At 39.6% G+C, this 27,675-nt stretch overlaps 1 protein-coding gene across 1 annotated transcript in view; it reads right to left on the bottom strand.

Annotated features, from left to right (window-relative positions):
• Nucleotides 1-1,606: 1,606 nt before the first annotated feature.
• Nucleotides 1,607-27,675, bottom strand: part of LOC131501958 (fibrous sheath-interacting protein 2-like) — a 35,131-nt gene continuing 9,062 nt past the window's right edge. Inside the window, exons 2-8 of the mRNA XM_058712507.1 lie at nucleotides 18,807-27,655; nucleotides 15,231-15,725; nucleotides 14,092-14,192; nucleotides 12,701-12,744; nucleotides 7,904-7,947; nucleotides 4,860-4,926; nucleotides 1,607-1,819 (exon numbers count right to left, since the gene is read on the bottom strand). Coding sequence (XP_058568490.1) covers nucleotides 1,677-1,819; nucleotides 4,860-4,926; nucleotides 7,904-7,947; nucleotides 12,701-12,744; nucleotides 14,092-14,192; nucleotides 15,231-15,725; nucleotides 18,807-27,655 — 9,743 coding nt within the window. The 3' untranslated portion in view covers nucleotides 1,607-1,676. The remainder of the gene's footprint in view (nucleotides 1,820-4,859; nucleotides 4,927-7,903; nucleotides 7,948-12,700; nucleotides 12,745-14,091; nucleotides 14,193-15,230; nucleotides 15,726-18,806; nucleotides 27,656-27,675) is intronic.

Genomic DNA, 27,675 nt, shown 5'->3' on the forward strand with positions numbered 1-27,675 from the left:
ATTCAATTAGACTTCCTTCTAAAGCCATACATTAACACACTTGTTACTCATAGAGTATATCGGGAAGGACACTCGATTCAGTGGTAAAAGAGATTGCTTCTGGAATGAACCAGGTAGCATCTGGGAGAGGAGAGGTGAAGAGGCTTTTCACCACACCGTTTGTACTTTTGAATTCCAAACTGGATTTATATTACTTATTAATAAAAACAAATTAAATCCATATGTAAGATTAGTATTTGTCATTGTGAACCTTTAAAAAATGACTTTAAAACTTAGGCTGCTGCATGTGGTGAATTTCAGTATGTAAGGGCAGGAATGAGTGAATAGATGAAGGCAGCCAAATTTGGGGGATAGGTGATTTTTGGGCAGAACTGCCTGCCGTTTTATTTGCAAAAGTTCAGTTAACATTTATGGACTATCAGTACAGCATAAAGGAAATTTACTTGCCTAGAAATATTTCCCTGGGGAGTTTTGGATAAGGTTGGAACCTTCCTCTGACCTAACTTTTTGGATAAAGTATGAAAATGACTAGTTGATTGATCATCTTCCTGTATACTGAGTGGATAGAGGGAGGCCAGAGTGGTGGTTTCAGTACCAGAGTGGTGTTTCTGTCCTGTGGAAGCAGTTTCTAGCCAAACACTATGTTTGAGGCCAGCTGGCAGGAACAGGTTCTGATTTGCTCTTTGTGATGCCTTGAATTTGGTGTTCTAGAAGGGGCCTATCTTTTGTCCATCAATTGAGTTTTGGCAAGTGCAGGAGCACAGATATGACTGGAAAGCTCCCTCTGGCCACATTGGTGGTTCATGTGTCTTGAAGGGGCCAAGAGGATGCCTGGAGGCTTCCAGAGCCCCTCTGAGGAGTCAGTTGCACTGGTGTTTGGGGATAGACTTTGGAAATGAGCTTTCAGGGAATTCTTCAACCTAATCTGAACTGGGCTACTGTACATGAGGCCATGTACTAACTAGACTGGTCCTATCCAGTAAGGGAGCCACTAGCTCTACATAGCTATTTAAATGGAAATAAAGTGAAAAATTCAGTTGTTCAATAATACTAGTGACTAAATAGCTTTGTGGGGCTAGTGGCTACTGTACTGGAATGAAAAAATATATATATATATATAATTGGACAGCACTGAATTAGATCATTCAGACATGGTGGCATTATATGCAGCTCTGTGACCAGAGGTGAAAGCCTTCCTGGTACTTTCCAGGCCTACCTGGTCCTACCTGTCCTTTGAGGATTACCTCAATTCCAGTTCCTCCAGGAAACTTATCCTGACCACTGCAGCTCACAACCATGACTCCCTTCTTTGAACTCCTAGAGCACACAAAATACATGATGACTCACTCTTGTTGGTGTCACACTTTCACTTTTAAGTTAGTCTTATTTTGCCAGCAAAGGCTTCAGGGCCCTCAAGAGCAGAGATTGAATCCCACGCTGCCTGGCAGATACATCCCTCTGGGAGGGACAGTCCCTCTTTTCATGCCAAAATCAGAAGCATTTGTTAACCCCTTCTTTTCTCTAGCTGCCTTTTTGTACATTCTTTGCTCTTACTGTTTATAAGAATTTAAAAGTATTTATAAGAATCAGCGTGTGATACACAATGTCATGTTTCAAAACCATTTATTTTTTGAGGAAGGCTAGCACCATTATTGATGTTAGGTGTAGCAGCAGCCTCAGCTTCTGTCCTGGTGAGGGGGTGAGGTTGAGGAAGATCTGGAAACATTGGCCTTGGATCTTGAAAACACTTTGGACAGAACTGATGATGCCTTCTTCAACATTTCAGACCGCTGTTTGGAAGTACTGGGCTTATCAGCATCTGTAAACAAACCAAAAGATAAATCTGGTCATTTATTGGGCTTTCTAACTGAGCCTGTCAGGCTAGGGGACTGATAATTTAGGATTCAGAAAGAATCATTTATATAATAACTTCTGAGGTTTTTAAAAAAATTTTTTAATGTTTATTTTTTGAGAGAGAGAGACAGAGTGAGAGTTTGGGAGGGGCAGAGACAGAGGGAGACACAGAATCTGAAGCAGGCTCCAGGCTCTGAGCTGTCAGCACAGAGCCCAACTGGGGACTTGTACTCACAAATCGCAAGATCATGACCTGAGCTGAAGTCGGACGCTTAACTGACTGAGCCACCCAGGGCGCCTCAAACTTTTGAGTTTTAAAGTGCTTTCACAAAGAGTCTTATTTTAAAGTTTTAAATTTTCATTCCAGTATGGGTAACAGACAGTGGTATATTAGTATAGGTGTACAATATAGTGATTCAAAAATTCTATACATTTCTCAGTGCTCATTATGATAACACAAGGAATCTTTAGTTGCTCCTTCTGACACTCTTGGGAAGGAAACCAGAGACATTCAGTAAGATCGGATGCCTCATCTGAGATGACCTTAATGACTTTGGATGAGGTAGGAAGGTGGCCAAGTTGGCATTAGAGCCCAGGCTTTGACGTGCAGGCCAGCTCTGTACTGCCTGCACCCTGATGCTTCTTGAGCCAGCTCAGCAGTACGTGTCTCCCTCATGCCATCAGGTAACTATCCAAAACAGCCTGAGGAGCTAATTCCACATGAAAATGTTACTTCCGTCCATTTCAGAATGTCCAGGTAAAAGCAGCAGTGCATTAAAAAAGGTTATCATTTCTCACTTGCTTTGGGTAAATTTTCAGTTGACTGACCCCAAGTGATCTGTTTGTTGTGTGAGCTATAAAGGACTTGTGTGGCCAATAAGTCTCCATTTGGATCCATTTTTTCTGCACCAGTTGTTTTGTGCAAAGGGCTCTTAAAGTCTATCATAATTTATGTTAACAGAATGATTATTGTATCTGTAAGGACGGAAATGAGCATTTATCTGTGCTGCTGATGCATCATGACAGGATGTCATGAAAAGACAACAGGGCAATAAACCACATACTTTCTTGTTTCCAGTAAACGACAATGTTCTTCTATAACTTTTGCAGTTACCTAGCTTTTGATCTTCGCCAGCAATATAACCTTGGGAATCTCAAGAATCTATGCTTAAAAGTAAAGTAGCAGATAGAAAATTTACTCCCAAATAAGGGGGAGAAGTTTAGCTTTTCCAATTAATAATGCAGTCCTGGAATGTGCTAGTAGTTGATAAAATAAGAACAACCTAGAAATAAGGAAAAAGTCAAAATTTGCAGAGGCAAAGACAAAGGCTTGAATGGAGAGACCTACAGTCTAAAAAAGCAAGACAAAAGACTTTCAGTTACAGGATGGAGGCATATGCTGCAAGGCCATATTCTGAAAATCTCACTGGAGGGGAAAAATGAAACTTTATTTTTGCAATTTGAGGATCTTGTTAAGAAAGCAGATGCCTGGACCCCATTTCCCAGAGACACTAACTGGGACGCTCTGGGGAGGGGCCAGGATTCTGAATTGTTAATAAGCATCCTGGGTGATCCTGATGCAAGCTGTCACTGGACAACACTTTGGGCCACTGCTCTAGTGGATGCTGCATATTATTTAAAGACTGGCACTGGCTAGAATAAGAGCATACGCAAAGCTCATCCCTAGGGGCACAGTGAAACCTCTGGCTAACAATTCCTACTCCTTTCAAAGCCAAACTTCTGGAAAGAGAAATCAATCACTGGGTGTGACATTCACAGCATGCTGGAAGTAGGAGTTAGGTATTATGTCAAAATGAAGCCAGCATGGTGAGACCAACTCTCTTTCAAGATACCCTGATGCTGCTTTGATCAGCTTGTGAGCTGTGTAGTGGGGTTCACTTGGTTGACACTGGTTGCTATGAGAAAAGAGATGTGTTTATGGCCAAATTGAATTTGCCACAATGCACGCCAAGTACTATAGTATGTCACTTCACACTATGAACTGATTTAGACTCCCGATAAAACCGTATTTTGTAAAAAAACAAAAACAAAAACAAAAAAACATTATAAGCCATAATGGGCATGTGTTGGCCTAGAGAAGTCCCCTTTTTCTTATGGGTTTTCATAAACAGACATCACTGTAATTTCTAATAAATTCTCCTTGGTGGGCCTTTTTACTATTTTGAGCACAACGTTGGCCATTTATGCATTTCTCCCTTCAAAAGCCGTTATCAGAGAAAAAATGTGTTATTTGAATTCAGAGGTGCTGCCAGTGAGTTCCTCTAATGTGCAGAATGCAGGGGTTGGGGGGGAGGTGTCCTGGTCAAACTAAAGGTCCAGAAGAATATGATTTTCCTATTTGATTGGACACGCAGTCAAAAACCTAGGTGGGATCTTTCCTTTCCTACTTGCCACTCAATGCTGCAGGCTTTCCTTGGTCACTACCCATTCTGAGATGCAGTGGCAACTGGATGTAGCCCCTGGCTGGTAGGAAGAAAGAATGTGGGATAAAAGTCACAGGAACTGTGAGGTTAGAGCCCTGGCTCTACCACTTTCTGGCTTTGCAACATCAGGCAGGTCATTTGCTTCCATTTTCTCTTCTGTATAACAGGACTTTAAGACTTGCAGAGGCAACATGGCATGGTAAGTTATTTCACTTCAGTGACTCTGTTTCCACATCAGTACAATGGATATGATGCTTCCCAGGGTGGATGTGAGAAAAATACTTAGCAGAATGCCTGGTGCATAGCTGATACCTAATAAATGTTACTTCCAGTAAATGTCACCCCTTTGCTGTGAGGTTCAACTCAGAGAACTGCATTATAACTTGCAAATAACAATCTAGATACACTGTTCGTAATATTATTTCAGCCCCATATTGGTGGTGGGTAAGGCTGCTGCAAGACAGGAACCACTCACTGCAAGGGGGGAATGAATAATCAAAACTTCTATATTTAGAATGACATATTTGAGAGCTTCATTATAAAATGATAAATATGTTGTACCTGAAATGCCATCACTTGAAGAATAAAGGCTTCCCAGACCACTTTCACGTTGATAGAGGGTGATAAACTGCCAAGACAGAGGTGAAATACTAGCTTAAGCCCCCTGTCCTTTGTTGGACAGTGAATACCAGAAGTACGTAGAAACCCTCAAGGGACAAAGCACAACTGTGTGGCATTATACACTGTAATCTTGGTGCTCTGCAGTCTCAATTATTCTCCGGGATTTTGGCCATTCCTAGGCATGACTTCTCGTAATTCTTGCCTGTTGTGACACCCAGGATTGGCCTCAGGCTTGGACATGGGCTGCCCCTATAGGATAATTTCAAGGGCTCAAGTGTTGCAAAAAAATGTCAGCCATGCCTGCCCCCTCCCTCCTGGAGCTTAGAATAAATAACATTTTTAGATCCTTCTCTGAGAGAAGATAATCATGGGGGGGGGTCTCAAGGGGAGAAGGGGGAAAAGGGATGTCCATTTTACTACTCCAATCTCCCTTTAAATAATTCGTAACAGTTGTGAGGTCTGGAGCGAGTAAGTGGCAGTGTGGGGTTGTGGGAGCATGGAGGTGGTAGGGCAGGGATAGTGGCTCAGATGCTGGCTTTGCTCTGTGGACTTTTATCCCCTCCTGGAATGCAGAAGCAGCATGATCCTATAAGGGCACCAAATAGGCTGGGGGAGACGGCCAGGCTGCAGGGTAGCCATTCTGTGATGGTGGCAGTTAAAAAGGAAGTGGCAAATCAATAAACTAAGGCATAAACACATGCAAGATGAGAGAAGTGTGTTTGGTGTTGATGGTGAGGAGGGCAGAGTATTATCATAGAAGCTTGATTCTAATTCTTCCAAGAGGATTTGAGGCAGCTTATGGACATAAGACATTGCAAAAGAGGATATTTAAAGGGATAATCTGGGACAGGGACAATCTAAAGAAATGGTTCTCAGCAGTAGCAGCACAGTAGAACCATCTGGAGAAATATTAAAAGTAGGCATGCTTGAGCCCCACCCCAAATTGAACAGGAACCCCTGAGGGTGGGGCAAGCATTTCTTTGTTTTCTAAGTTGCCCAGTTGACTCTACAGTGCAGCCAGGCTGAGCACTTCTGATCTAAAGGAAGGTGGGGTCGGGTGGGGCAGATGCCCCCAAATGGCCTGACATGAGTAGGTGAAGTCAATGGTTTGTAGTGCTGGCTACACATTAAAGTAGCCAGCCTTTAGAACTCTCAAGGGTAGGCTTTAGAATTCTCAAGGCCCCAGCTGCAACCCAGACTAATCAGAATCTCTGGAGGTGAGGCCTGGGAATCAGTTTTTAAAGTTTGCCAGATGATTCCAGGTGTAGCCACGGTTGAGAACTTCTGCTCTGTGTAGTAGTTTCCAATTCTGGCTTTACATCAGACTAACGGGGAGAAAGCTGGGGAACTCCTAACACAGAGATTAAATTTGGCTCTGATGGCTGAGGCTGTTCTTTCAACAAATGTTAATTGGGCATCTACTATATTTCAGCCCTGTGTTAGGTGCTGGGCATACAGTTATGAACAAAACAAAGCCCTTGCCATCATGAAGCTTATATTCAAGTGAACAGAGAGTCTACCAGAGGATTAAGGCAGGAATGTTTGTCTGCTTTGTTTATTGTTGAATCTCCAGTGCGTGGCACATAGTAGGCGCTTGATAAAAAATTGTTAAATAAATGAATGATTGAATAATGACTTAAGTGTTATGACAAAAAATAAAGCAGGATAGGGGAGGATACTGTGTGTGTGTGTGTGTGTGTGTGTGTTTCCATTTTACATGGTGGTAGTCAGGGAAGGCCTCACAGAGAAGGTGACTTTTGAGCAAAGACTGAAAGGAGATGGGGGAGCAAGACACAGCTATCTGGGGATAGAGTGTTCCTGGCAAAGGAAGAGCAAGTGCAAAGGCCCTGAGGTAAGAGCATGCTTGGCATTTTAGGGGAGCAGTAAGGAGGCCAGTGTATCCAGAGGAGTGACAATGAGTGGACAGAAGGGTAACAGAGTGTCACACACAGGTAATGGGGGTTGCGCAGAGAGATGGTGGGCAGCTCATACAGGGGTGTTTAGACTATAGTAAGGACTTAGGCATTAAGGGAAATATAATGGCTTCTTTTTTGTGTCTGACAATGGAGAGTGTATGCATTCATGTATATAGTGACTGATGTTTTTCTGGAGCTGAATGCAAGCAGGAATTTCTTTGCTACTCAATAAGGAATGCTGAATATCTTAATGGATCATGTCTTTAATTTTACAATGGCAAAAAACTCAGCAAGTGAGATGGACAATCAGCAAAAAGAGTCAGGATGAGTCAGGGAATCAGCTTGGCAATGGAAAAGTCTATCAGTAGACCTCTACACTGGAGATTCTACCTCTCTTAATGTTTTCTTGGAAACCATGGCTTCTAAGTGATGCTTGATGTTGTCAAATATATGTTAGCATTGCTAAATGAGAAGTGCCTGGAAAACTGATGTGGTGTGTGTGTGTGTGTGTATGCACACTCATGCGTGTGCATGTGTGTACATGCTGGGGAGAGAGGTTAAAGCAATCATGGAGAGAAGCAAAAGTGATACAAAACAGAGAAGAGGGTCCAGGAGGATCTGTGGCGTCAGCCATTATTGGAAACTTCCCAAGAGGGCCTTAGGGAAGGGAAATTTCTTGGGATCACACTGAGGAGTTGCTCAGACATTTGGAAAGCTGTCTATGAAGGGTCAGTGCTCAGGGATAATGGGAAGTAGCTGGAATGAGCACTCATTTCCCTCAAGCAGTGCCCCTTCCTCTTTGAAGCACCTGTTCCCTCTCTGCCCCCACCAGGTCCCTTGTCTTGTCTACCTGGGAGTGCGCTGGGACTCACTCCTGTTCAGCTTTTCTCTAGCAGCTACAGGAACCAAACTGTGCGGGATTATTTTAAGGCACTATGGGGGGTGTGGACAAGGAGTGCTTCCTGATGGACTTCAGAACACACAATACAGTCCCTCACTTGAAGGCAGTCCCTTATTTCTATCAGGGCTTCACTAGCTCACAATGAGGGGCCAGTGAAAAATATTTACCTTAATTGTGCTTGCCCTTTCCAGATCTGGACGTTCAAGACTTTCTGTGATCAAAATACAATATTGGAAAAACAATTATTTCAGAGACATGTACAAATTTTGGCACAAAAATAATCTCAACAATTTAACAAAGGATCACAGAAATTAGGCAAACAGAAAAAGCTGAAAAGAGGCAAGACCCCTAGAATTATGGGCACAAGTCTTGGTCCTTCACTCCCCAACTGGGGAAGACAGTGGGTAATGTGGTAGGAACACCAGGCAGCACATCAGGAAAGGCAGGCTTTGCAGCTAGCTGTGCATCTTGCACAGCCACTCAAACTCTGTGGGCTTCTTCGTTCATCTGTAAAATGGGAAATTAGGCTGTGGATGATTTCTAAGGACCCCTATAGCTCTCTGGTTGCAGGGAGTTGAAAAGAACTGGATGGGGCTGCCAGCTAGAGGAAGGCTGGAAAGGACGGTGCTGCTCTTAGGAAATGGTTGCTTCCCATGAAGATCAGGGGAGCACTGGGGCATTATCTTGAATTCCAGGAGACATCAGTGATTGACAGACACCACTGACATTTGGCCTTAGGAGGTAGAGATGATACCAAGAGGGAAGTTTCAAAAGGACCCACAGTTAGGGAGGGAGAGAACAGTAGAACAATGGATGTGTTTGGAGTCAGAAAAACTGTGTTTGAATCTTAGCTTCATTATGGAGCTCAGCGAACAGTGGTGAGTTCTGTAACTTCTCTGACTCTGTTTCCTCATATGTACAATGGGGATGTGACTTCTTTCTCACAAGAGGACCAGATGAAATAATGTGTATGTATTTGAATATATATTTTATACACATGTAATCATAAAGGACCAAGATGAAAAGATTCTCTCTGGATTACCCTTTGGGCCAAGGGCTCTAGAAAAAATATACTAAAACTTCAGATACTTTGAATATGAGGAGATACCATAGTTGAATTATCTAATGAAACTGGTTAACCAGAATATCCAATAAATTTTATTATCAATTGCTAGTTATTCTAAGGTATCTGAATGTACTTTCCTGCCTTAGGAAGTCTTGTGTACTATACATATTTGAACTGATTTTTTTTTTTTTTTAATGATTGGGGCCATTTGGGTTTGTCCGGGCCATCATTCCAATATAATTTTTTAAACGTCTAGTCTAAGTGCATAGCAACCCTTCTGGATATATCTAAGAAGTTGTTTTGATAAAAAGGGGACGGACAAATTGCAGGTACTTGAGAGTTCCAGATAGAGTCAAGTTTAGATTTTATTGTCTGTGAAACTAAGAATCTGTATTGCAGCCCTCACCTCCCCACTGAATTCTAAACTATCCAACTGCTCATGTGATCTCTCCACTTGAGTATCTAATGGTCCCATTCTCACACACTTCAAACAGAATTCTTGTTCCCTGTCCCCTCTCCACTCTTGCTACCCACTGCCCAACCATCTCACCATCTGGTACCACAAGGCACTTAGTTGTTCAAGCCAAAATTGTAGGACCCATCCTTGATTTTTTCTATTTTCCTCACTTCCAACATCCACTCCATTACCAGGTCCTGCTGATTCTACTTTCAAAATACACTCTGAATCTGTTCACTTTTTACCATCTCCACTGCTATACCCCTAGTCCAAGTCACCATCATTTCTTGGCTGGATTATTGTTAAAGCCGCCTAACCAGTCTTCCTGCTTTAACCCTATCCTTTCTCAGCTCACTCTCCAAATAGTAGCCATAGGGATTTTTTTTAAATTCATAAATTAGATTATATCACTTCCCTGCAACCAAAAAGTAATCTGCAGGATTCTTGCTGCAACCCAAAAAGTAATCCACACTCCTTTCCATTGTCTATAACAAGCCCTAATGTGATCTGACCCCTAGCTATCTCTTTAACCCCATCTCATACCACTTTTCTTCTCATTGGGCTCCTGTTACTGGCCTTTATTCTTTTCCTCTAACATGCCAAGCTCATACCATCCTAAGGTCTTTGCACTTACTGGACCCTGTACCTGGGATCCTCTGCTTCCAGATCTTCCTGTAGCTGCTTCCTTTTGTCATTGAGGTCTGATGTTTCTGGACTTCTTGGACCAAACTAATCTAGCCAGCCACTCTCTATCATGTTGGCTCTTCTTTCTTTTTGTCATATTCATTCATGAATTCCACAAATATTTACCTAGTGCCTACTATGTGCCTTCTTTCTAGGCATGTGGGGATATAGCAAAGAGACAAAAATCCCTGTCCTCATGGAGCTAAATTCTAGGGGAGGGAGATAGCCAACAAACAAGTAAAAACATACAATCTATCAGGTGGTATAAATGCTAGGAAAAAAGTTAAAGCAGGGAAGGAGGATAGCGAGTGTGGGATGGTAGTAAGTGCTGGGGTTGCAATTTAAAAATCTTTTTTGATGTTTATTTATTTTGACAGAGAGAGAGAGAGAGAGAGAGAGAGACAGAGCATGAGTGGGGGAGGGGCAGAGAGAGGGAGACACAGAATCTGAAGCAGGCTCCAGGCTCCAAGGTGTCAGCACAGAGCCCGATGCGGGGCTCGAACCCATGGACCGCAAGATCATGACCTGAGCCGAAGTCAGACGCTCAACCGACTGAGCTACCCAGGCACCCCTGGGGTTGCAATTTCAAAGAAGGTGCTCAGAGGAGGCTTTACTTAGAAGATGATACCTAAGCAAAGATCTAAAAAAAGTGAGGAGTGAGCTATGCAGATCTCTGAGAGAAGAATGTTTCAGGCAGCTCAGCAAGTGCAAATGTTCTGAGAAAGGAGAATGCCTGGCATGTATAAGGGCGTGTGTGGCTGGAGTAGAGTGCTTAAGAGGGATCCTAAGAAGAGGTGGTCAGAGAGGTCGTGGGGAGCAGGGAGAGCTATCCAGACCATGTGGGGCCTTGTAAGCCGCTGTAAAGACTCTGGCTTTTACCCTACGTGAGATGGGGGGTACTTATTCTTATCTAGATTGATTGTGTTTATGTTGCCGCCTGAATCCCAAGTTAGAAGGAGGGTAAGGACTTTGTTTCTCTTACTCAGGGCTTTATCTCTAGAACTTAGAACAGTGTCTAGCACAGGGAAAGTGCTCAGAGAATCTCTGTTGAATGTGATTGAACGAATAAACTCGAGCGGTGCAGTATTACCGAAGGATGTAGGAACTAAGCATAATACAGTGCAATGAAATTGAGGAAAACAATACAATGGGATTCAGGTTTAGGAGACTTGGGATCTATACTCTGACTCAGTGTATGACCTTGGACAAGTCACTTCCCCACCATGAACCTCAGGCTCTTCATCTTTATTTTTTTAAATAATTTTTTAAAGTTTATTTATTTATTTTGAGAGAGACAGAGAATGAGTAGGGGAGGTGCAGAGAGGGAGGGAGAGAGAGAATCCCAAGTAGGCTCCATGCCCAGTGCAGAGCCCAACACGGAGCTCGAACTCACGAGTGTGAAATCATGACCTAAGCTGAAATCAAGAGTCAGTCACTTGACCAACTGAACCACCTGGGTGCCCCAGATTCTTCATCTTTAAAGTAAAGTTACATTAGATGGCTTCTTTCTGGCTCTAATATCCTATGATGATTCCATACTGCAGGGTACACACCAGTGGTACATTACATCATCTTCTGACTATGACCTGCTCATGGAATTCTGGTCAACTTAACAATACTCTATGGTTCATCATTTAATAAGTTTTATTTCCACTTAAAAGTGGAGAGGATAGCTTTCTTGAGCAACTTTTTGAGTGGGCTGCAGGCTTGAAATAATTAAGGTCAACTCCAGCCCTGTAGTTTGACTTTCAAGGCCACTTTTATAGTAAACATTACACTCCCCCCTCTAGGCCAGTGCTGTCACTGTGAGAACCACATTGATCCTTTACAGTTTGAAAGAACAGGGGACCAGGGATGCCTGGTCATTTGGTTAAGCATCCAACTCTTGATTTCCGCTCATATCATGATCTCATGGGTTGTGGGATCGAAACCCACAGAGAGCATGCTCGGGATTCTCTCTCTCCCTTTCTCTGTGCCCCTCCCTGACTCCCACACACGCTGTCTCTCTCAAAATAAATGTTAAAAAAAAGAATAGGTGACCAAAAACTCGAATTGTAAATATTTTAGTGAGTCAGTTCTAACAGAGACAAAAGATAAAATGGAATCTACCCTAGCAAGATTTTAACATGAACAGATAAATTTAGGTTTAATTTGTAGCTTTAAAAGCTTTTTTATACATTTTACTGGGGCTAAGCTAGTTATGCAATGCAAGCATACATTCTTAAGGAGATGATTAAATCCTAGTAGCATGAGCTCTAGTCCACGTACAGATGTGATAAACTCATATTTCCTACAGGAGCATGGCAATTTTAAACTCTTAATATCACACCATGTACTTTATACCAGAATTATTAATGAAATCTTAGTGATTCAGTAAAAGCAAACTAGGGGTGCCTGGGTGGCTAAGTGGGTTGAGCGTGTGACTCTTGGTTTTGGCTCAGGTCATGATTCCAGGGTCGTGGGATCGAGCCCTGCATCAGGCTCTGTGCTGAGTGTGGAGCCTACTTAAGATTCTGTCTCTCCCTCTGTCCCTCTCCCCTGCTCTTACTCTCTAAAGAGAAGAGAAGAGAAGAGAAGAGAAGAGAAGAGAAGAGAAGAAAAGCAAACTAGTCAGCTTATGTTAACTACACCCCCAAAGTAGGTCAACCTACTAGAAATTCCAGCATTAACTTCATGTTTCACAATAGGAAATGTATCAATGCTGAACAAAGTCTTTTTAAATAGTATCTAAATTGAGAAAAAAAAAATGAATCCAACCTTCTGATACTATGGCACTTGGATCTGAGGGACGATCACCACCACTAAAAAAAAAGATAAAGAAATTTCATTTTCTATGTATTTAATATATGAAGGAATACTGACTAAATTAAAGAAAAATCTGTCAAAATCATTATTCATATAATAGTAAATCTGGAATGGTATGTCTCTGAGTTTTCTTTTTTTTTTTTTTTAATTTTTTTTTCAACGTTTTTTATTTATTTTTGGGACAGAGAGAGACAGAGCATGAACGGGGGAGGGGCAGAGAGAGAGGGAGACACAGAATCGGAAACAGGCTCCAGGCTCCGAGCCATCAGCCCAGAGCCTGACGCGGGGCTCGAACTCACGGACCGCGAGATCGTGACCTGGCTGAAGTCGGACGCTTAACCGACTGCGCCACCCAGGCGCCCCATCTGAGTTTTCAAATCAAGTGAAAATGATTGCTACATCGACTTTTGTTTGGTTTTGTATGTGCCCTCTTTTCTTCTTCAGTGACACAAATAATTGAGAGTTGCCGGCAATACTGCATGTAACATACTGTATTACCTGTATGTTACAACCATCATAAAGGGAGAGAGGATCAATGGTGGGCCAGGGGTAGTTGTCCTAAAATGGCATCAGGTCAAAAAGAAACTTAATTTCATAGTGCAAGGTGGAAAAGAATATAGTTGCCATCAGGTAGATTTTTCTCCTTATACCCTATTTCTCCCATGATGCAAAGTGCTCCTCTTCCCAGTTTGTGAATATTTTTATAAACATAAAAACAATTTTAGGCATGTTTGGACTACTCTAGAAAAAGTGTTAACCAGACTTCAAGTCTACAGTGTCTCCTATAAATATTGCATAGTCCAGCCTTTCTCTCACAGTCTCCCCCAACTTGGATGGACTTATCTAAATCTCATCCATCCTTTAAGGCCCGACTCAAACTCTACTGGTTTTGAGAATTCTTCCCTGAATGCTCCAACCTACATAACCCCTCCATTTTGGGGATCCCTGTAATAGTGCCTCACTGTTGAGTGTTTAGGTACATAAGGAAACTAAGTAGGAAGCCCTTTCTGTGGGCCATTAGTGCAGGAACTATTGTTGATCCAGGGCCTGTCTCTTAGGTTCCAGTCTGACACATTTAAGACTTAATCTAACTATACTAAGTAGACCACTGTAATAGAAAGAAGCAAGTAGAGACCAGATAAATAGGAATGAGAGAGAAGATGGAAAGGGGAGGCCTAGGAAGTAACTACAGAGGGGAACGAGGGGAAGGAGTTGAGGGGAGTTTGAGGGGCAAGACATTGGCTTCCTCACAGGTTTACTTGAGAGGCCCATGCTTCCCACCAACATAATTTCATTTCATTTCTATTTTCTTAGCCAACTCGTATTACTTTAATTAACTGTACCTAGAAAATGAAGGCAGATCCTCTTCATTGTACGAGGATGAACTCATAATTCTATGTAAGAAGTAATGTACCGGTTCAGTACTAGATTTCATTTCTTCTGTCTGGAAAAGTACAAGTCAGGTAATTACAAAAAGGAAATTTTGTAATAAATCAAGTAAAATATACTATAATGTTTCCTTAGTTATCTATGTAGCCAGCATTTCTAACCAGGCACACTATGTTTGCTCCTGAAATCTCACATGGCTTCCATTTAATAAATAGATCCTAATAAATAGATCTGAGTTTATGTTGAGGCTATTGTCCATGGTGCGCTCTCTGAATTGGCCAGAGTTGTCCTTCTGTGTTTTCTTTTCTCTGGTTCACTGCAGTTTTGGGGTTAACCTGGAAATTATTACAAATTGATAATCCAGGATATTGTCTCACCAGGAAATCCTAAATGATGTGTATTCTTCAAACACATTTATGGTACAGTTTTTTGGTACAGCTAACCCAAGAGGACAATGAGGCCCAGACCATCACTAGGATACAGAACCGGGGACAGGAGATGTGCATCAAAGTGATAGTGGGACTTATGGGCTGAGGAATATTCAACATACTTTGACTAACTTGCTATGTTGCAACAAGTTGGATAAGTAATTTTTGAGAAAAAAAGTTAAGTAACTTGCCCCAAGGCCACATGGCTACTAAGTGGCATAGCCAGAATTCAAACCCAGATAGGCTGAATTTGCATGAATCTTTTTACTCCCCTCCAGCCCGTCTTCTGGTCTTGCCCATTGGCATGGAGTTTCTGCACACAGAACTTCCAGCGAGTATTTATAGGTTTGAGTACAAAAAAGAATTAAATCAATGATTTTAAATAGAATGCATTTCTCCTAACTGGTTTCCATTTTCTTTTTTTCTTGTCCTTCTAACTAACTTAGGACTCTTTCTAGGATCTATTTTTCTTCAATTGACGCTTCTGGCTTCATCTGTTAATCACTTCCCTTTCATTGTAAATATCATCAAAGTTGGGAGACACTGCCTGGATCCAGTTTATGACCTTTTCTTCCTATCCAATGTAAATTACTTGGACTAAGTTTGTGAAACTCTGTGCCTTTTCTATAGAAACCTGGTCATTGATAGTCACATTTGTCATTTACACTTAGTTGTGTCTTTCTTTCCGAAAAGGAAGAATCTGTGACAGTTGAGGATTTGGACTTGGTCACATCAGGCTTAGAAACAGTTCTTTGTTGTGTCTCCTCAGATTCTGTCCGTTGAGTTGGTGATGTTTCAGTATTTGTTGTAGTTGCAGTGGATTTGGGATGACAATATTTTCCTAGTGACAAAAATTTTTTCAGATTTCTCTTGCTCATCAGTGGCTTGGCAAAAGCCACTGTGCTTGTAATGGGCTTCATGTCTTCTTTTACTTGATCTTCAAATGGGACTTCTGGAAGTTCTTTCATAACCTCTTGTAAAACAACTTCATCTTCATCAGAAGTTAAGCTCTCTTCTATTTTATTTTCTGAAACTCTTGGATCAGTATCATGAGTTACCAAACGAATGATAAGATCTTTTTTGCTGTGGACGTCTTTTAAAAGCTCCACTTTGGTGATGTCAGGCTTTATTAAATTTTGAAATGAATTCCTACTCGCAGTCTGGAATTGAAGAGACAATTAATATTAAAAACAACAGCCTCATTTTTTCTTGTGGTTATATAGTAATAAAGCAATTTTCATATGGTCGTCAGTTTCAATTTAGTAAAATTATCCTCAAATGCCATTTACTGGTATAGTAGTGGCACATTTAAAGAAGAAATAAATAAAAAAATCATAAGCAATATTTGTTCATTCAACAATCTTTTTGTTTTGCATTCAAGAATAGTGTCATTTGGTCCAAAGAAGGGAACCTACATAAGTTTTTTCTTTTGCTTCACACTTTACTTTTTTCTTGCCAAGAAATGCAAAATGCACAGATACTTTAATTACATTCTGTTTTCATTATTTACCTGGAAAGTTCTGTTAAGAGATTTAGACATGACAACATGTTTTTCTAAACTTAGTGAGGGAACTAATCATAGAGCAATCTAAATATAGACATTTTCATGAAAAAAAGAGGCAAGATATTGGCTGACCTGGATTCTAAAAAATGATTGTGAAGGGCTTTGAATGTTCACTTGTCACCCCTCTACATTCTAATCCTTGAAGATGTTTTCCTAAAGGAGCTTCAAAGAGTAAATCTTCATCTCTCCTCACCTCCCTAGTCAATTGTCATTTTCCATTGTGCAATGGTAAAGACAGATCAAGGAAAAGACAGTTATAATTAAATAAATGACTTTTCCTATTTCTGTAGCCTTTGATGATGCCACAGAACATTTAAATCAATTTGAATTATCAATCTTACATCTCTGTAACACTGCAAACCAGATTTCCAGAGAAATGGTCCCTTACAGTAATACCTTTTGTGCAAAACAAAATGAAACAAGAACTGCTGCTAAGAAACCGAAACACCATCAATTTTGATGATCTGTGCTGGTGGAAGGAAATAATGGTTCAAAAACGCAAGTCATCTATGTGGCTCTGGAATATATCACTGTGTGAGTCTTTGATAGACATGTGGCTGGTGTGTTGGAAAGTTTTGGTACCTCAAAATAGCACATGAAGCACACTGCTTGAGGATTCCTGACTGAAGACTAGCCTGGGAGTTGTCTGGGTTCCTCAAACTGATGTACTGTTCTTTCTGAAACCTCCATCTCCACGTTGGGGATGGACAGCACTGCTATCCAGATAGCTGCAAAGTATCTGTCTTAACTGAGCTATCTATATCTGTTTGCTTTTCTTGAGATAGCTTTTGCTTCCCTTAAGAGTAGCAGCAGTAGTTGAGGGCCGCCTGGCTGGCTTAGTCAGTCAAGCGTCTGACTTCGGCTCACGTCACGATCTCGCGGTTCGTGAATTCGAGCCCCCATCAGGCTCTGTGCTGACAGCTCAGAGCCTGGAGCCTACTTCAGATTCTGTGTCTCGCTCTCTCTGTCCCTCCCCTGCTCATGCTCTGTCTCTCTCTGTCTCAAAAAGAAATAAACATTAAAAATAAAAAAAAAAAGAGTAGCAGCAGTAGTTGATTTGATTAGCTAATCTCTTCCAACTTTCTGTGGGATTAAAGAGACAGTTAAAGTACTGATAAAAGATGTAAAAGAAGAAAGCAGGTAACCAAGACTGACAGATATTTCTGCAGATGATTAAGAGATAATGACCTGGGAGTAATGTTCTTTGTTTAGACACATAGATCTTGTACCCAAGGAATTACTTATATATACATTAAGGCTACTAAGTAAATGCTAATGTAATTTTGAGAACCCAGAGAGAAAAGGACATTTTAATACTGGAAAGGACCTTCATCTGGTCCAAGAAACTAAGGACCAAGGAGACTCCATCGGTGTCTATGACAATCTCAGTACTTGAAACAAAAAACGTACCCATAATGTATTCACCAGCTCTGAGACTTAGTTCAGTGGGTTGTAAAATAATGCTAAGGAAAATCTGCTCCTAGGCTTATGCTCCAGGCAGGCTGGTTCTATAGAACTTTGTGCGGTTTGTAAATCACAGGCCACATCCTGAGTGTGAGTGCACACCATCATCCTTGCAAGAGGCTCATTTATACAGAGGGGCTTTGGTATTCATTACATGGGAACGTGGGAGCTGGATCAGTGTAAATCCATCTGGAAAGACAATTCCTATGCCCTAGTGCCCTAAGATCTGTAAACAGAACTATTTTTTCAATAGTTATATTGTTTTTTTAAGTATAATTTATTGTCAGATTGGCTTCCATACAACACCCAGTGCTCATCCCAACGAGTGCCCTCCTCAATGCCCATCACCCACTTTCCCCTCTCCCCCACTCCCATAAACCCTCAGTTTTTTCTCTGTATTTAAGAGTCTCTTATGGTTTGCCTCCCTCCCTCTCTGTTTTTCAATAGTCATATTGTACCAAGGACAGTGTTTTCACATTTCAAGCCCCTTTTAAGTATATTCAGAGCCCAAATATAGGACTTCAGAAAAACTAGTTCATAAAACCAGAAGCATGAAGACAACTGTGTCTAGAACAAGGGTACAATAGGAAAGAAACTGGGCACCTCCTAAGTGTGTATGAATATAGGAAACTGGGAAAATGTTATGTAATGAACACAAAATGAGAAGAAACAAATAAACTTTAAAGAGCTTGCAGCCTGATGTTTGTTGATGAAAGTTTCTGAGTAAAATCAATACTACTGTGAAGCCTTAAGTTTGAAGATTTCAATCTTTAACAGGTTTACCTGTTATTCTAACTGGCCCTTTTGGACCCATACAGTACTATGATAATGCACATCCATAAAAAAAGAATTGTGGGGATTATAAAAATCACGTTTCTTCCGAGTTGCCAAATGAGGACTACAATTCCAGTCAGTCCTGTTTACTGTTAAGGGTATTTCCCCGTATTCCCATTCTTCAAGAAATGGCAGTTTAGTCTGACTGGCTAATGGAAAATAGCCTGCCACCTTTACACTGAGCCACACTGCTGATGGGGTGAGTCCCAGGGAAGCAGGGAATTGGATGAATCAATGTCCAATTCTACTGGGCTGGACAAGAGAAAATTGACCGTATTTTACAAATGCATTCCCATAGACCTACCTGAGGAAGGAAATCACAAGACAAGTAGGTCTCAGTAACTACTCATTTCTTTTCACCATTGTGTTTAGCACTTACCTCTAATGGCTTTATATTCAGTCGTCCCCCTTCATCCAATGAGACGCGTCTTTCTTTCTTTCCCTTTCCTGCATCAGGTGTGTCCACTGAGTGACTCCTCCCACTTATTGCCATTCTTCTCAGTGCTTCAATGCTATGTCCAGTTCTAGTTAAACACTCCATCTGCAGTCTCTCAAGAGGTTGTGTTTTTATAGAAATGACTCCTAAGTGTTCTGCAACAATGTCTGGATCAATATTGATTGGTTGTTTCCCACGGTGAGGAATTATTTTAATTGGAAGTTCCTCTTTGCTTAAATCTTGACCTAATTCTTTTTGCTCTAGCTCAGGCCCTCTTTTAACACCATGGTCATGCACCTTTTCAACAATTCGACCAACATCCAAATCGCCAAAGAGATCAGCCTGTGAATCTTGTGGGCTAATTGTTTCTAATGGACAACTGGAAACTTTACTGATGATTAAAGAAGCTACCTGTTTAGAGAAGACATTGTTTGTACCTTTCATGTCATAATAAAGTTCTTCATGTGTTCCAGATTGTTGTAGTACATGATTATAAATAGAATCGACCATCTGAGAAATAATTTCTATACTTTCTGGATTTAAAAAGTTTTCTTCAGGATTAGTAGCTACACTAATATTATTTCTGGAAATTTCAGCTGTCACAGATTTTGTCAATTGAGATGCAATTTTATTTACCTCAGACTTTGATAATTCTTTAGCATTTTTGCTTGAGGCACTTGGCAACTTTATTAGTTTAGCCAAGAACAAGGCCAGGGTCTCCTCTAAAAACCTGGCATCTAACACAGTCTCTTTTTTGGTTGAAGGCTTTTTCCTTGACTTGAGGCCATCAATAATCTTAACCACCTTTTCCATAATTTTGACAGCTTCCAGAACCAACTCTGGACTTGATGTTTCTCCTTCTACTTGAGGATGAAATTCTGAATTGGAAATTTCCTTCACCATTAAAAATCCTATTATATCAGAGAGAACATTGCTCTTACCTATTAAATCTTTATACACTGAAATATGAGAGCCAGAGCGCCTTAAAACACTGTTATAGACAGAAGTAACCACTTTTTCAATAGTTGTACTATCTGCTAAAGATACAGTGGGTGATTCTTTGGCTTGTGGCACTATAATAATTTGACTTTTAGAGAGATGTTCTTGGAATGAGTTTAAGATTTTTGAGATTATTGTTTGCATTTCAGCATTTAGAGAATTGTTTTGTTTCTTTTGGAAACCCACTTTTGGAAACATAGATAAAAGCTTTGACAAAAAAATTACAGCAACCTCTTCTATTATGTTAAAAGGCAGTTTGTAAGCCCAGGATGGCTGAGGCTGGGGAACTTCAGTGGTTTGGATAACATCTTTAAGGATATTTTCAACAACATTGTCAACTTCTATACATTGATGTGGTGTTAGCTCTCCAGAAAAATAGTTCTGCAACTGGTTGCCAGCCACTTCCTGTATAACTAAATTAACTATGGTTTCTGAAAGGATTTTACAACCACTGCTGACACAATTTTGTATGCTCTCTTGAGATCCAAACTGTGGCAATAGATTATTATAAATTGTCTGAACAACCAATTGAATAATTTCATCATCATTAGGATGTAAGGATTCTACATAATGTACAATCATATCTTCATCTTTGGAGATCTCTGCCATAATTGTACCTACTAACTTCATTTGAAGGAAATCCAGTTCTGCGTACAAATTATCTTCAGATATTCCTGTTTTAGCATTGGATACTGTTGAGAAAATTTTTGATAGGAGAGAAGAAATTATACTTTCTAAAAATTCGCAAGGTAGCATTATGGTATATGGTGATGATGTTTGACATTCTTTGCAGGCTGTTTGGACTACGTTATGGACCTTTATCATAACCTGCTTAGATTCTAGAGGCAAACATGCTGCAGCTGGAACCTCATCATAAAGTAGCAAGTTGAGCTGATGCTGCAAAATTTCTTCTATTACTGCATTAGCTAGCTTTCTTACTAAATTTTCACCATTACTATTTATGTCCTTATAAATGGAGTCTTGAGATCTATATTCCTGCAAAATATTGCATATAGAGGAGTGAACAATCTTATTGACCAACATTTTATCACTTGATGGTATGTTAGCCATTGAAGGTGCCTCATCTGAAAAAGGTGTTTTAGTTGCAGGTGCCATTTTTTTCTGGGGAGGTGCTTTATCCACAGATGGCTCTTTTTGCCTGAGAGGTACATTGTGAACAGATGAAACTTTATCTGCAGGTGGGAGGAACTGACCAACCTGACCTGGGCTTAACACTTTAATTTGAGCATCTGAAAACTCTTTTAACAGAGAATCAATGAGTTTCATAGCTGTGTCATAGACCTCAGCTTGATTTACATTATTGGTTACGTTTTGACATGCAGCATCTGTACCCAGTGAGGAATTAAAAATCAATCTGTTAACTATTTCAGAGATAACATTTTCTAAAAAGTTAGCAGGAAAAAACCTGGGGTTATTTTCTGATGGACTGTCTGGTTTACTTTCAATCTCTTTATCTTTAGTTTTCTCATTCTCTTCGTCTTTTGCAGGAACATTCTCTTTAGCTGAATTTGTTAAGGCAGGCTGGGCAAAATTTTTGCCATCCTCTTGAGTTACATATGCTGCTTTATCATGTAGGGGGTTTGGGGATTTTCTTAGAACCCCTTTCTTTTTATTTGCCACACCTCCAACTAACCCTGATGCTAGGGTAGTTAATTCACCCTTCATAATGCTAGGTATAGTGGTACAGGTTGGCTCATGGATGCTGCCTATTTTCATAGATGTGTCCTCCTTTTTGAAATTCCCCTTTCCATGAAGTGCTCCTCTACCTATTTCCAAAATGTCCATTACATCTTTCAGGCCTGAAGTCAGAGAAGTAAGTGTAGATAACTGTTCTAGTGAAGGAACTGGGTGGTTCTTCAAGCTTCTGTTTATTTTTGTAAAGTTATTATATGGTAGGTGTTGAACTCTTTGGATGATGTTATCCACATTTAGAAATGAAAAGAAGGTGGAAGACCAGTCTCCTGAAAAAAGGGGTTGAATCTTGAAAGCAGAGATTGCCTTTTTGGCTAAAGCAGCTATCATCTCTATAACAATGTTACTTCCATCATCTTTCTGAACATCGTTAGATCCATACATTTCCATGACCTCACTGTATACAGAATCAGATACTTTATTGACTGTCTCTTTATCTATTGGTGGAAAAGAAAACATTTCTCCAGCATTTGCTAGGACTTTAATCTTACTTTTCCGAAATTCCCCAATCAGGGCATTTGCAAATTTTATAGCCATGCCCATGAGGTCTTCTTCTGATATCTCTTTGTCCTTAGGGTTTTCAGCAATACTTGGGAGAGTATAAAATTTGTGAACAAGGTCAATTATGACATCTTCCAAAAATGTAGCAGAATACACAGAACCCTGTGGGAAGGGCTGTTTGTTTTCTTTATCAAGTTCTAAGAGTTCAATGATGTGGTCATTTTTGGGTAAGTCATAGGGAGGTGATTCTTCATCATGTAAAAATGGCTGCAGATGGTGGTCCACAATTTCTTTCATAATAAAACCAGTTATTCTCTTGAGGAATGAGTCTCCCTTTTTGCATGTATTGCTCTGTGTTTCATCTTCTAATTTAATTTTTTTCATAATATTATTACATATGGAGTCAATAAAGTTCTCAGTTGCCCCTAACTTCATACTTTCCACATGCTCCTCTGCTGTGGCAAGTCTAATTTCATGTTCAGAAATTTCTGTTGTAATTTCATCAGTCAGTTTTGAAGCTGCATTCACAAACTCATAATCTGGTGGCACCTCTTTCTCATTTAGTTCAGTTTCAGTCTCAAATGAAGGGAATATATGTGCTAGAAGCTTGTAAATAATATCTTCTAAAAGGGAACATGAAAATACAGTCATACATGATGGCACAACATGGCTGTCATTGTTGATGGTGTCAAGCACATTTCTGATGATGTTCTCATCTTGGAGGGAGGAATAGGAATAAGCTGCTAATTCTCCCAAAACTAATGACTCAACTTGATAATCATAAATTTCTTCTAATAACAAATAACCTATTTTTTCCCCAAAACTAACAGCATCACTTTGTATAGCTCTATAAATATGAATCAGAGATTTATAATCATCTAATATTTTTTTGTAAATTAGGCTGACAGTTTTTTTAACCATTTCTTTATATCCTTCTGAAAAATACAGTTTTTCATCCAAGTGATCTGCAACTAAAATTTCTGACATGGTGAATTCCAGCACAATTGATTTTACTAATGTTGTAACAACGTTAGTTATGTTGGCTTTTGCTTTACATGGGTTCTCAGCAGCCAAGACATTATGTGAGAATACATAGAGGATTCTGCATAAAAGCTCAGAAATTACATCCTCTAAAAAGACAGCTGAATTCACAATAAACAATAATTCTCTTTGTTCAGGATCTGTTGCTCTCTGTTGATAAGTTTGACCCACTGTACCTGAAGGAAAAGTTTTATCTCCAGATAAAAATGACTCAAAATGATGGTTAAATATTTCTTTTATTATATAACTTGCTATTTTTGTAATAGGTATATTATTCATGCCTTCTTTATCTTTTGTAAGAGATTGGTATAGACTTGAATGAGAAATATCAGTGTAAATGGCCTCAACCATAGCCTGGATGTCTTTCTTTGAAGCCACATTTTGTTTTTCATTTCCATGTTTAATAATGCATATTGCATGTTTAGAAATTATTGACATAGTTTCACCAATCAGCCTCACAAATGCATTGCTGAAGTCTGACTGCAAAAAATCCGGGTCTTCTGCACTGCAGTTCAATGGACTTATCTGAGATAAAACCTGAGTGACTATTTTTTCCAAATGTGTATGTGATAATACAGTGGTATATGTTGTATAGGTCTGTCTTCGGGGTCTTGATTTACTAATAGCATAATGAACTCTCTTTATCAAAACATCAGCATTGAGTCTTGAATATGATTTAAAAGGCAGCTTTGCTATAAAATCTGGATGAATTTGGAAATCAAAAACTTCAGCCAGTATAATTTTAGTTACCCTTTCAGCCAATGTTTTTGTATCCTCAAGAAAGCCTTTATCAGGTCCCAGTTCATATTCTTGTAAAACTTTGCTATATGCTGTGTCAATGACTTTGATCACTATGTCTCTGTGTACCGGTGGCAAACACAATTGTTCCTTTGCATTTTCTAGGATGCTAACTTGAGCTTTTGAGAATTCTTCCGTTATCAAATATATGAGTTTTTCAGCTGTTGCCAACAGTTCTTTTCCTGAATCTCTTATTGAGTTTGTTTGCACAATACCTAACACCCTGTGGAATATTTTGCTTAAAACCCCAGTGATTACATCTTCCAAAAAGGCTGAGGAGTAAACACCAACAAAAACATGCTGCTTTCTCATATCATCAAAATGTGTATATGATGGAGGAAGTAATGACTTTTCATACACAAATGGATGGAGATGCTGCTGATAGATATTTTTAATGATAAAACCTGCTAATCTGTCAATAAGAACATTGTTACTGTTTGTGATATCATGCTCAACTGCTTCTTTAGACCCAGAATTTTGCAAGATATTTCTTAATACAGAATCAGCAAGATGCTGAGCATCATCCTCTGAATAAGTAGATTTGGTTTCTTCATCTTTTGAAAATCGAATTTCATGTTGGGAAATTTTCATCCTAATATCACTGATTAGCTTTGAAGAGATTTCACTGCAATTAATTCCTAATCTACCTTTTGGGGTTTCACTGCATGGAACCATGTTAGATGTAGAAGGAAAGATTCTAGATAACAGTACTCTAATTATGGCTTCTAAAAATGTGTATGGCAGCAAGGTGTTAGATGGAGATAGATGCTGGCTTGACTTGGTAGTTTCACTGCTGTCACTAAAGATGTTCTGAATAATGTTCTCTGCTGTTAAAGTAGCATAGGAGGAAGCTGACAAATCCCCAGAAAACAGTGGGTGAAAAAGATAATCAGAAATAGCATCCACAATTAAATTGGCAACATTTTCTGCAAAAATATCACTGCTTTTGAATTCTTCATTGTCAACCTCAGGGGCTAGCCCATGCTGTTTCAGAACGTCCTCATAAACTGAATTGATGAGTTTATCCACAGTGTCTGTATCTACAGTGGGGAAAGACTGTTTTTGGTCATCACGAAGAATGCAGATTTTAGCTTGGTTAAAATGGTTATTTATTGAGTTTACTACTTTTTGGGTCATTTTATCCAGTTCATATTCAGTGTTATATTTTGGATTAAAGACCTTTGATAATAGTCCGGCAACAATATCTTCTACAAATGCATTAGGATAAAAGTCCATACCTAGTGATGATGGCTTCAGAGGTCTATGTGACTCTGTGACCTCACTGAGAACCCCTTTAACCATATTTGATATTTCATCCAATGGAGTCATTGAACAAGGTAAGCTCTCTCCACACAAGAAGGGTTGAAGATGATTGTCAATAATCTCTTGAATAATGAGACTGGCCATTCGGTCAAGCATAACTGGGCTTTGGCTTACTATACTTTTCTGTATTGACACAAGAGAGTCAGATATTTGTAAAACATTATTATAAACAGACTCCACCATATTTTGAAGGTTTTTTTCTGTATATAGATGTTGACAATTATATTTAGTGAGCCAAATCTTATGCTTTGAAATGGCTAACAAAACCTTATTTATTATACAGGTGGGCATCTCATTAAAATCTGAAGTCATTAAATACTTCTTTCCAAAGCAAGAAGCCTTGCAGGGTGGAGAAATGAGCTGAAATAATAACTTTCTGATGACATCTTCTAAAAATGAGTGTGATAATATGGTAGTATAGCCCGCTGAATGTTGACCTTGGTAATTAAGTTCTCTCAGGTTGTTTTGAAGTTTCTGCAATATATTTTCAGCTTTAAGAGGGTAATATGAATTAAGCATGATCTTTCCTACAAAGCACAATGGGAGCTGGTAGTCTACACTCTTTTTCAATATGCCATTAGTTATCTGTTCTGCTACTGAGGTGGTAGCATGTGTCAGATGATGGCCACTGGTAACTTGTAATGCATATTCCCATGAAACATCATTATTAACTGAGTCAACAATCTTTCTAACAGTTTCTTTATTGATTGATGGAAAACATATCCTTTCTTCAACATCCCGTAAAACAGTGATTCGAGCATTGTTAAATTCATTCACTACAGAGTTGACATCTAATATATTTATCTCATTGAGCTGAGCTTCAGTGATGTTTACATTTTTGCCCTGCAATGAGGTAGAGAGATTAAGGAAAATGTCTGCAATTATTTCCTCCAGAAATGTGGCAGAGTAAACCCCTGTGTACATGCATTCTGGATGTTTCATGTTAAGAATGGCTGTTGCATTCAATTCTTTTTTACCTGGTCTTTGAAGAGGAGGTTGAGGAGGGAATTTTCCTGAAAATTGCTTACAAAATTGGACTTGTGTTTTGGAATGTACCACCCTGGGATTATTCAGTGGTTCTGTCAAAGGCTTGCTGTCATAACTCATGAATCTTACAGAGTGTTTACCCAGTCTTGATTCTTTTAATTCTGGCCTTTTTCCTTTGGGGAAGCTAGGGAGTCTTTCTCTAGTACTATACGTTAAATTCTTGCTTGTAAAAAGTGGACTTCTGGGAGGTTGATGTATACCACATGACAGTTTTTCTATTAAGGATTTTACCAAGGTATGGGAAGTAATACTAAGCATAGATTCTTGATTTATTTCTGCCAGATCTTCCAAAAGGTCTGACATGTCATATTCTTCAAATGGTGAACCAGAGTCCATAGTTTCCCTGCAATAATCCTCTACATTTTGTAGTATGTTGAACAGTTGACGTTCTACTGAAATTTCATCAGAAGGAGGGCTATCTGTAAGGAAGTTGTTGGCTGTACATTCTTCCAAAAGTATTCTAATAAGTTTCTCACATACAACATTCAGAAGAAAAGCTGATTTGGGGGAGAGTCCTGGGTTATTTCTAGGTATTCTAAGGCTTTGCTGATTATTTGAAGATAGGAACATTTTTCTTGGTATTTTATTGGAATTCATGTCCCAATTTGGGCATTCATCTGGCAAAAACAAATTGAAAACAATATTGAAAATTTTATTGACTACCTCCTTGGATCCATGAGTTTTTAGGCTACCAGCCAGAGTGCCTAACTTACATGCCAGTGAGTTTAGTTTATTTTTCTGTACTAGCTGATTAATTTGTTGAGTAGGAGTTGACTCCCAACCTCTGGGGCCTGTCTGTCTTTTCATAGTTTTGGTTTTGTTGCAAATGGGCAAACTATGGCTTTTAAGTATGGAGAGTGGCTTGTTTCTTCCTCTGCTGCCATGCTGATGCTTTATTCCTATTTCTTTGGACAGAACATGGATCACTCCTATTAAGAGATCCTGAAAGAGATCACCGAAGTCAGCCGCAGCTACTCTTGGGCAGTAAATATATTTTGTTTTCACAGAAACCACTTGTTGTGTAATGTCTTCCTTTAAAATGTCACTATTAATAAGGATTTGAATAATGATTTCAGAAATGTTTAAAGCAAGTCCTCTGACAGAAATTGACCAACTTGCAAACACTTGTGAATGAACTAGAATAACCTTGCTAAATGCTGCATCTTGGTTTTCCAGTAATTTCTGCTTTGTTTCACCATCTTCAGTACAGTCATAAATGCTTGAAATTATATAGGAAATAACCAGTTCAGTGAGATGTTCACAAAATTGATAAAGTGAAGAATCATAGTTAATGTCTTTTAGAGGCTGCTTTGATTCATATTTTTTCCTTAACGGTGTGGAAACAATAGATACTTTTTCATCAAGAGGACCTTAAAATAGAAAACGTTAC

Source organism: Neofelis nebulosa, chromosome X (genome assembly GCF_028018385.1).
Source record: "Neofelis nebulosa isolate mNeoNeb1 chromosome X, mNeoNeb1.pri, whole genome shotgun sequence".
NCBI lineage: Eukaryota > Metazoa > Chordata > Mammalia > Carnivora > Felidae > Neofelis > Neofelis nebulosa.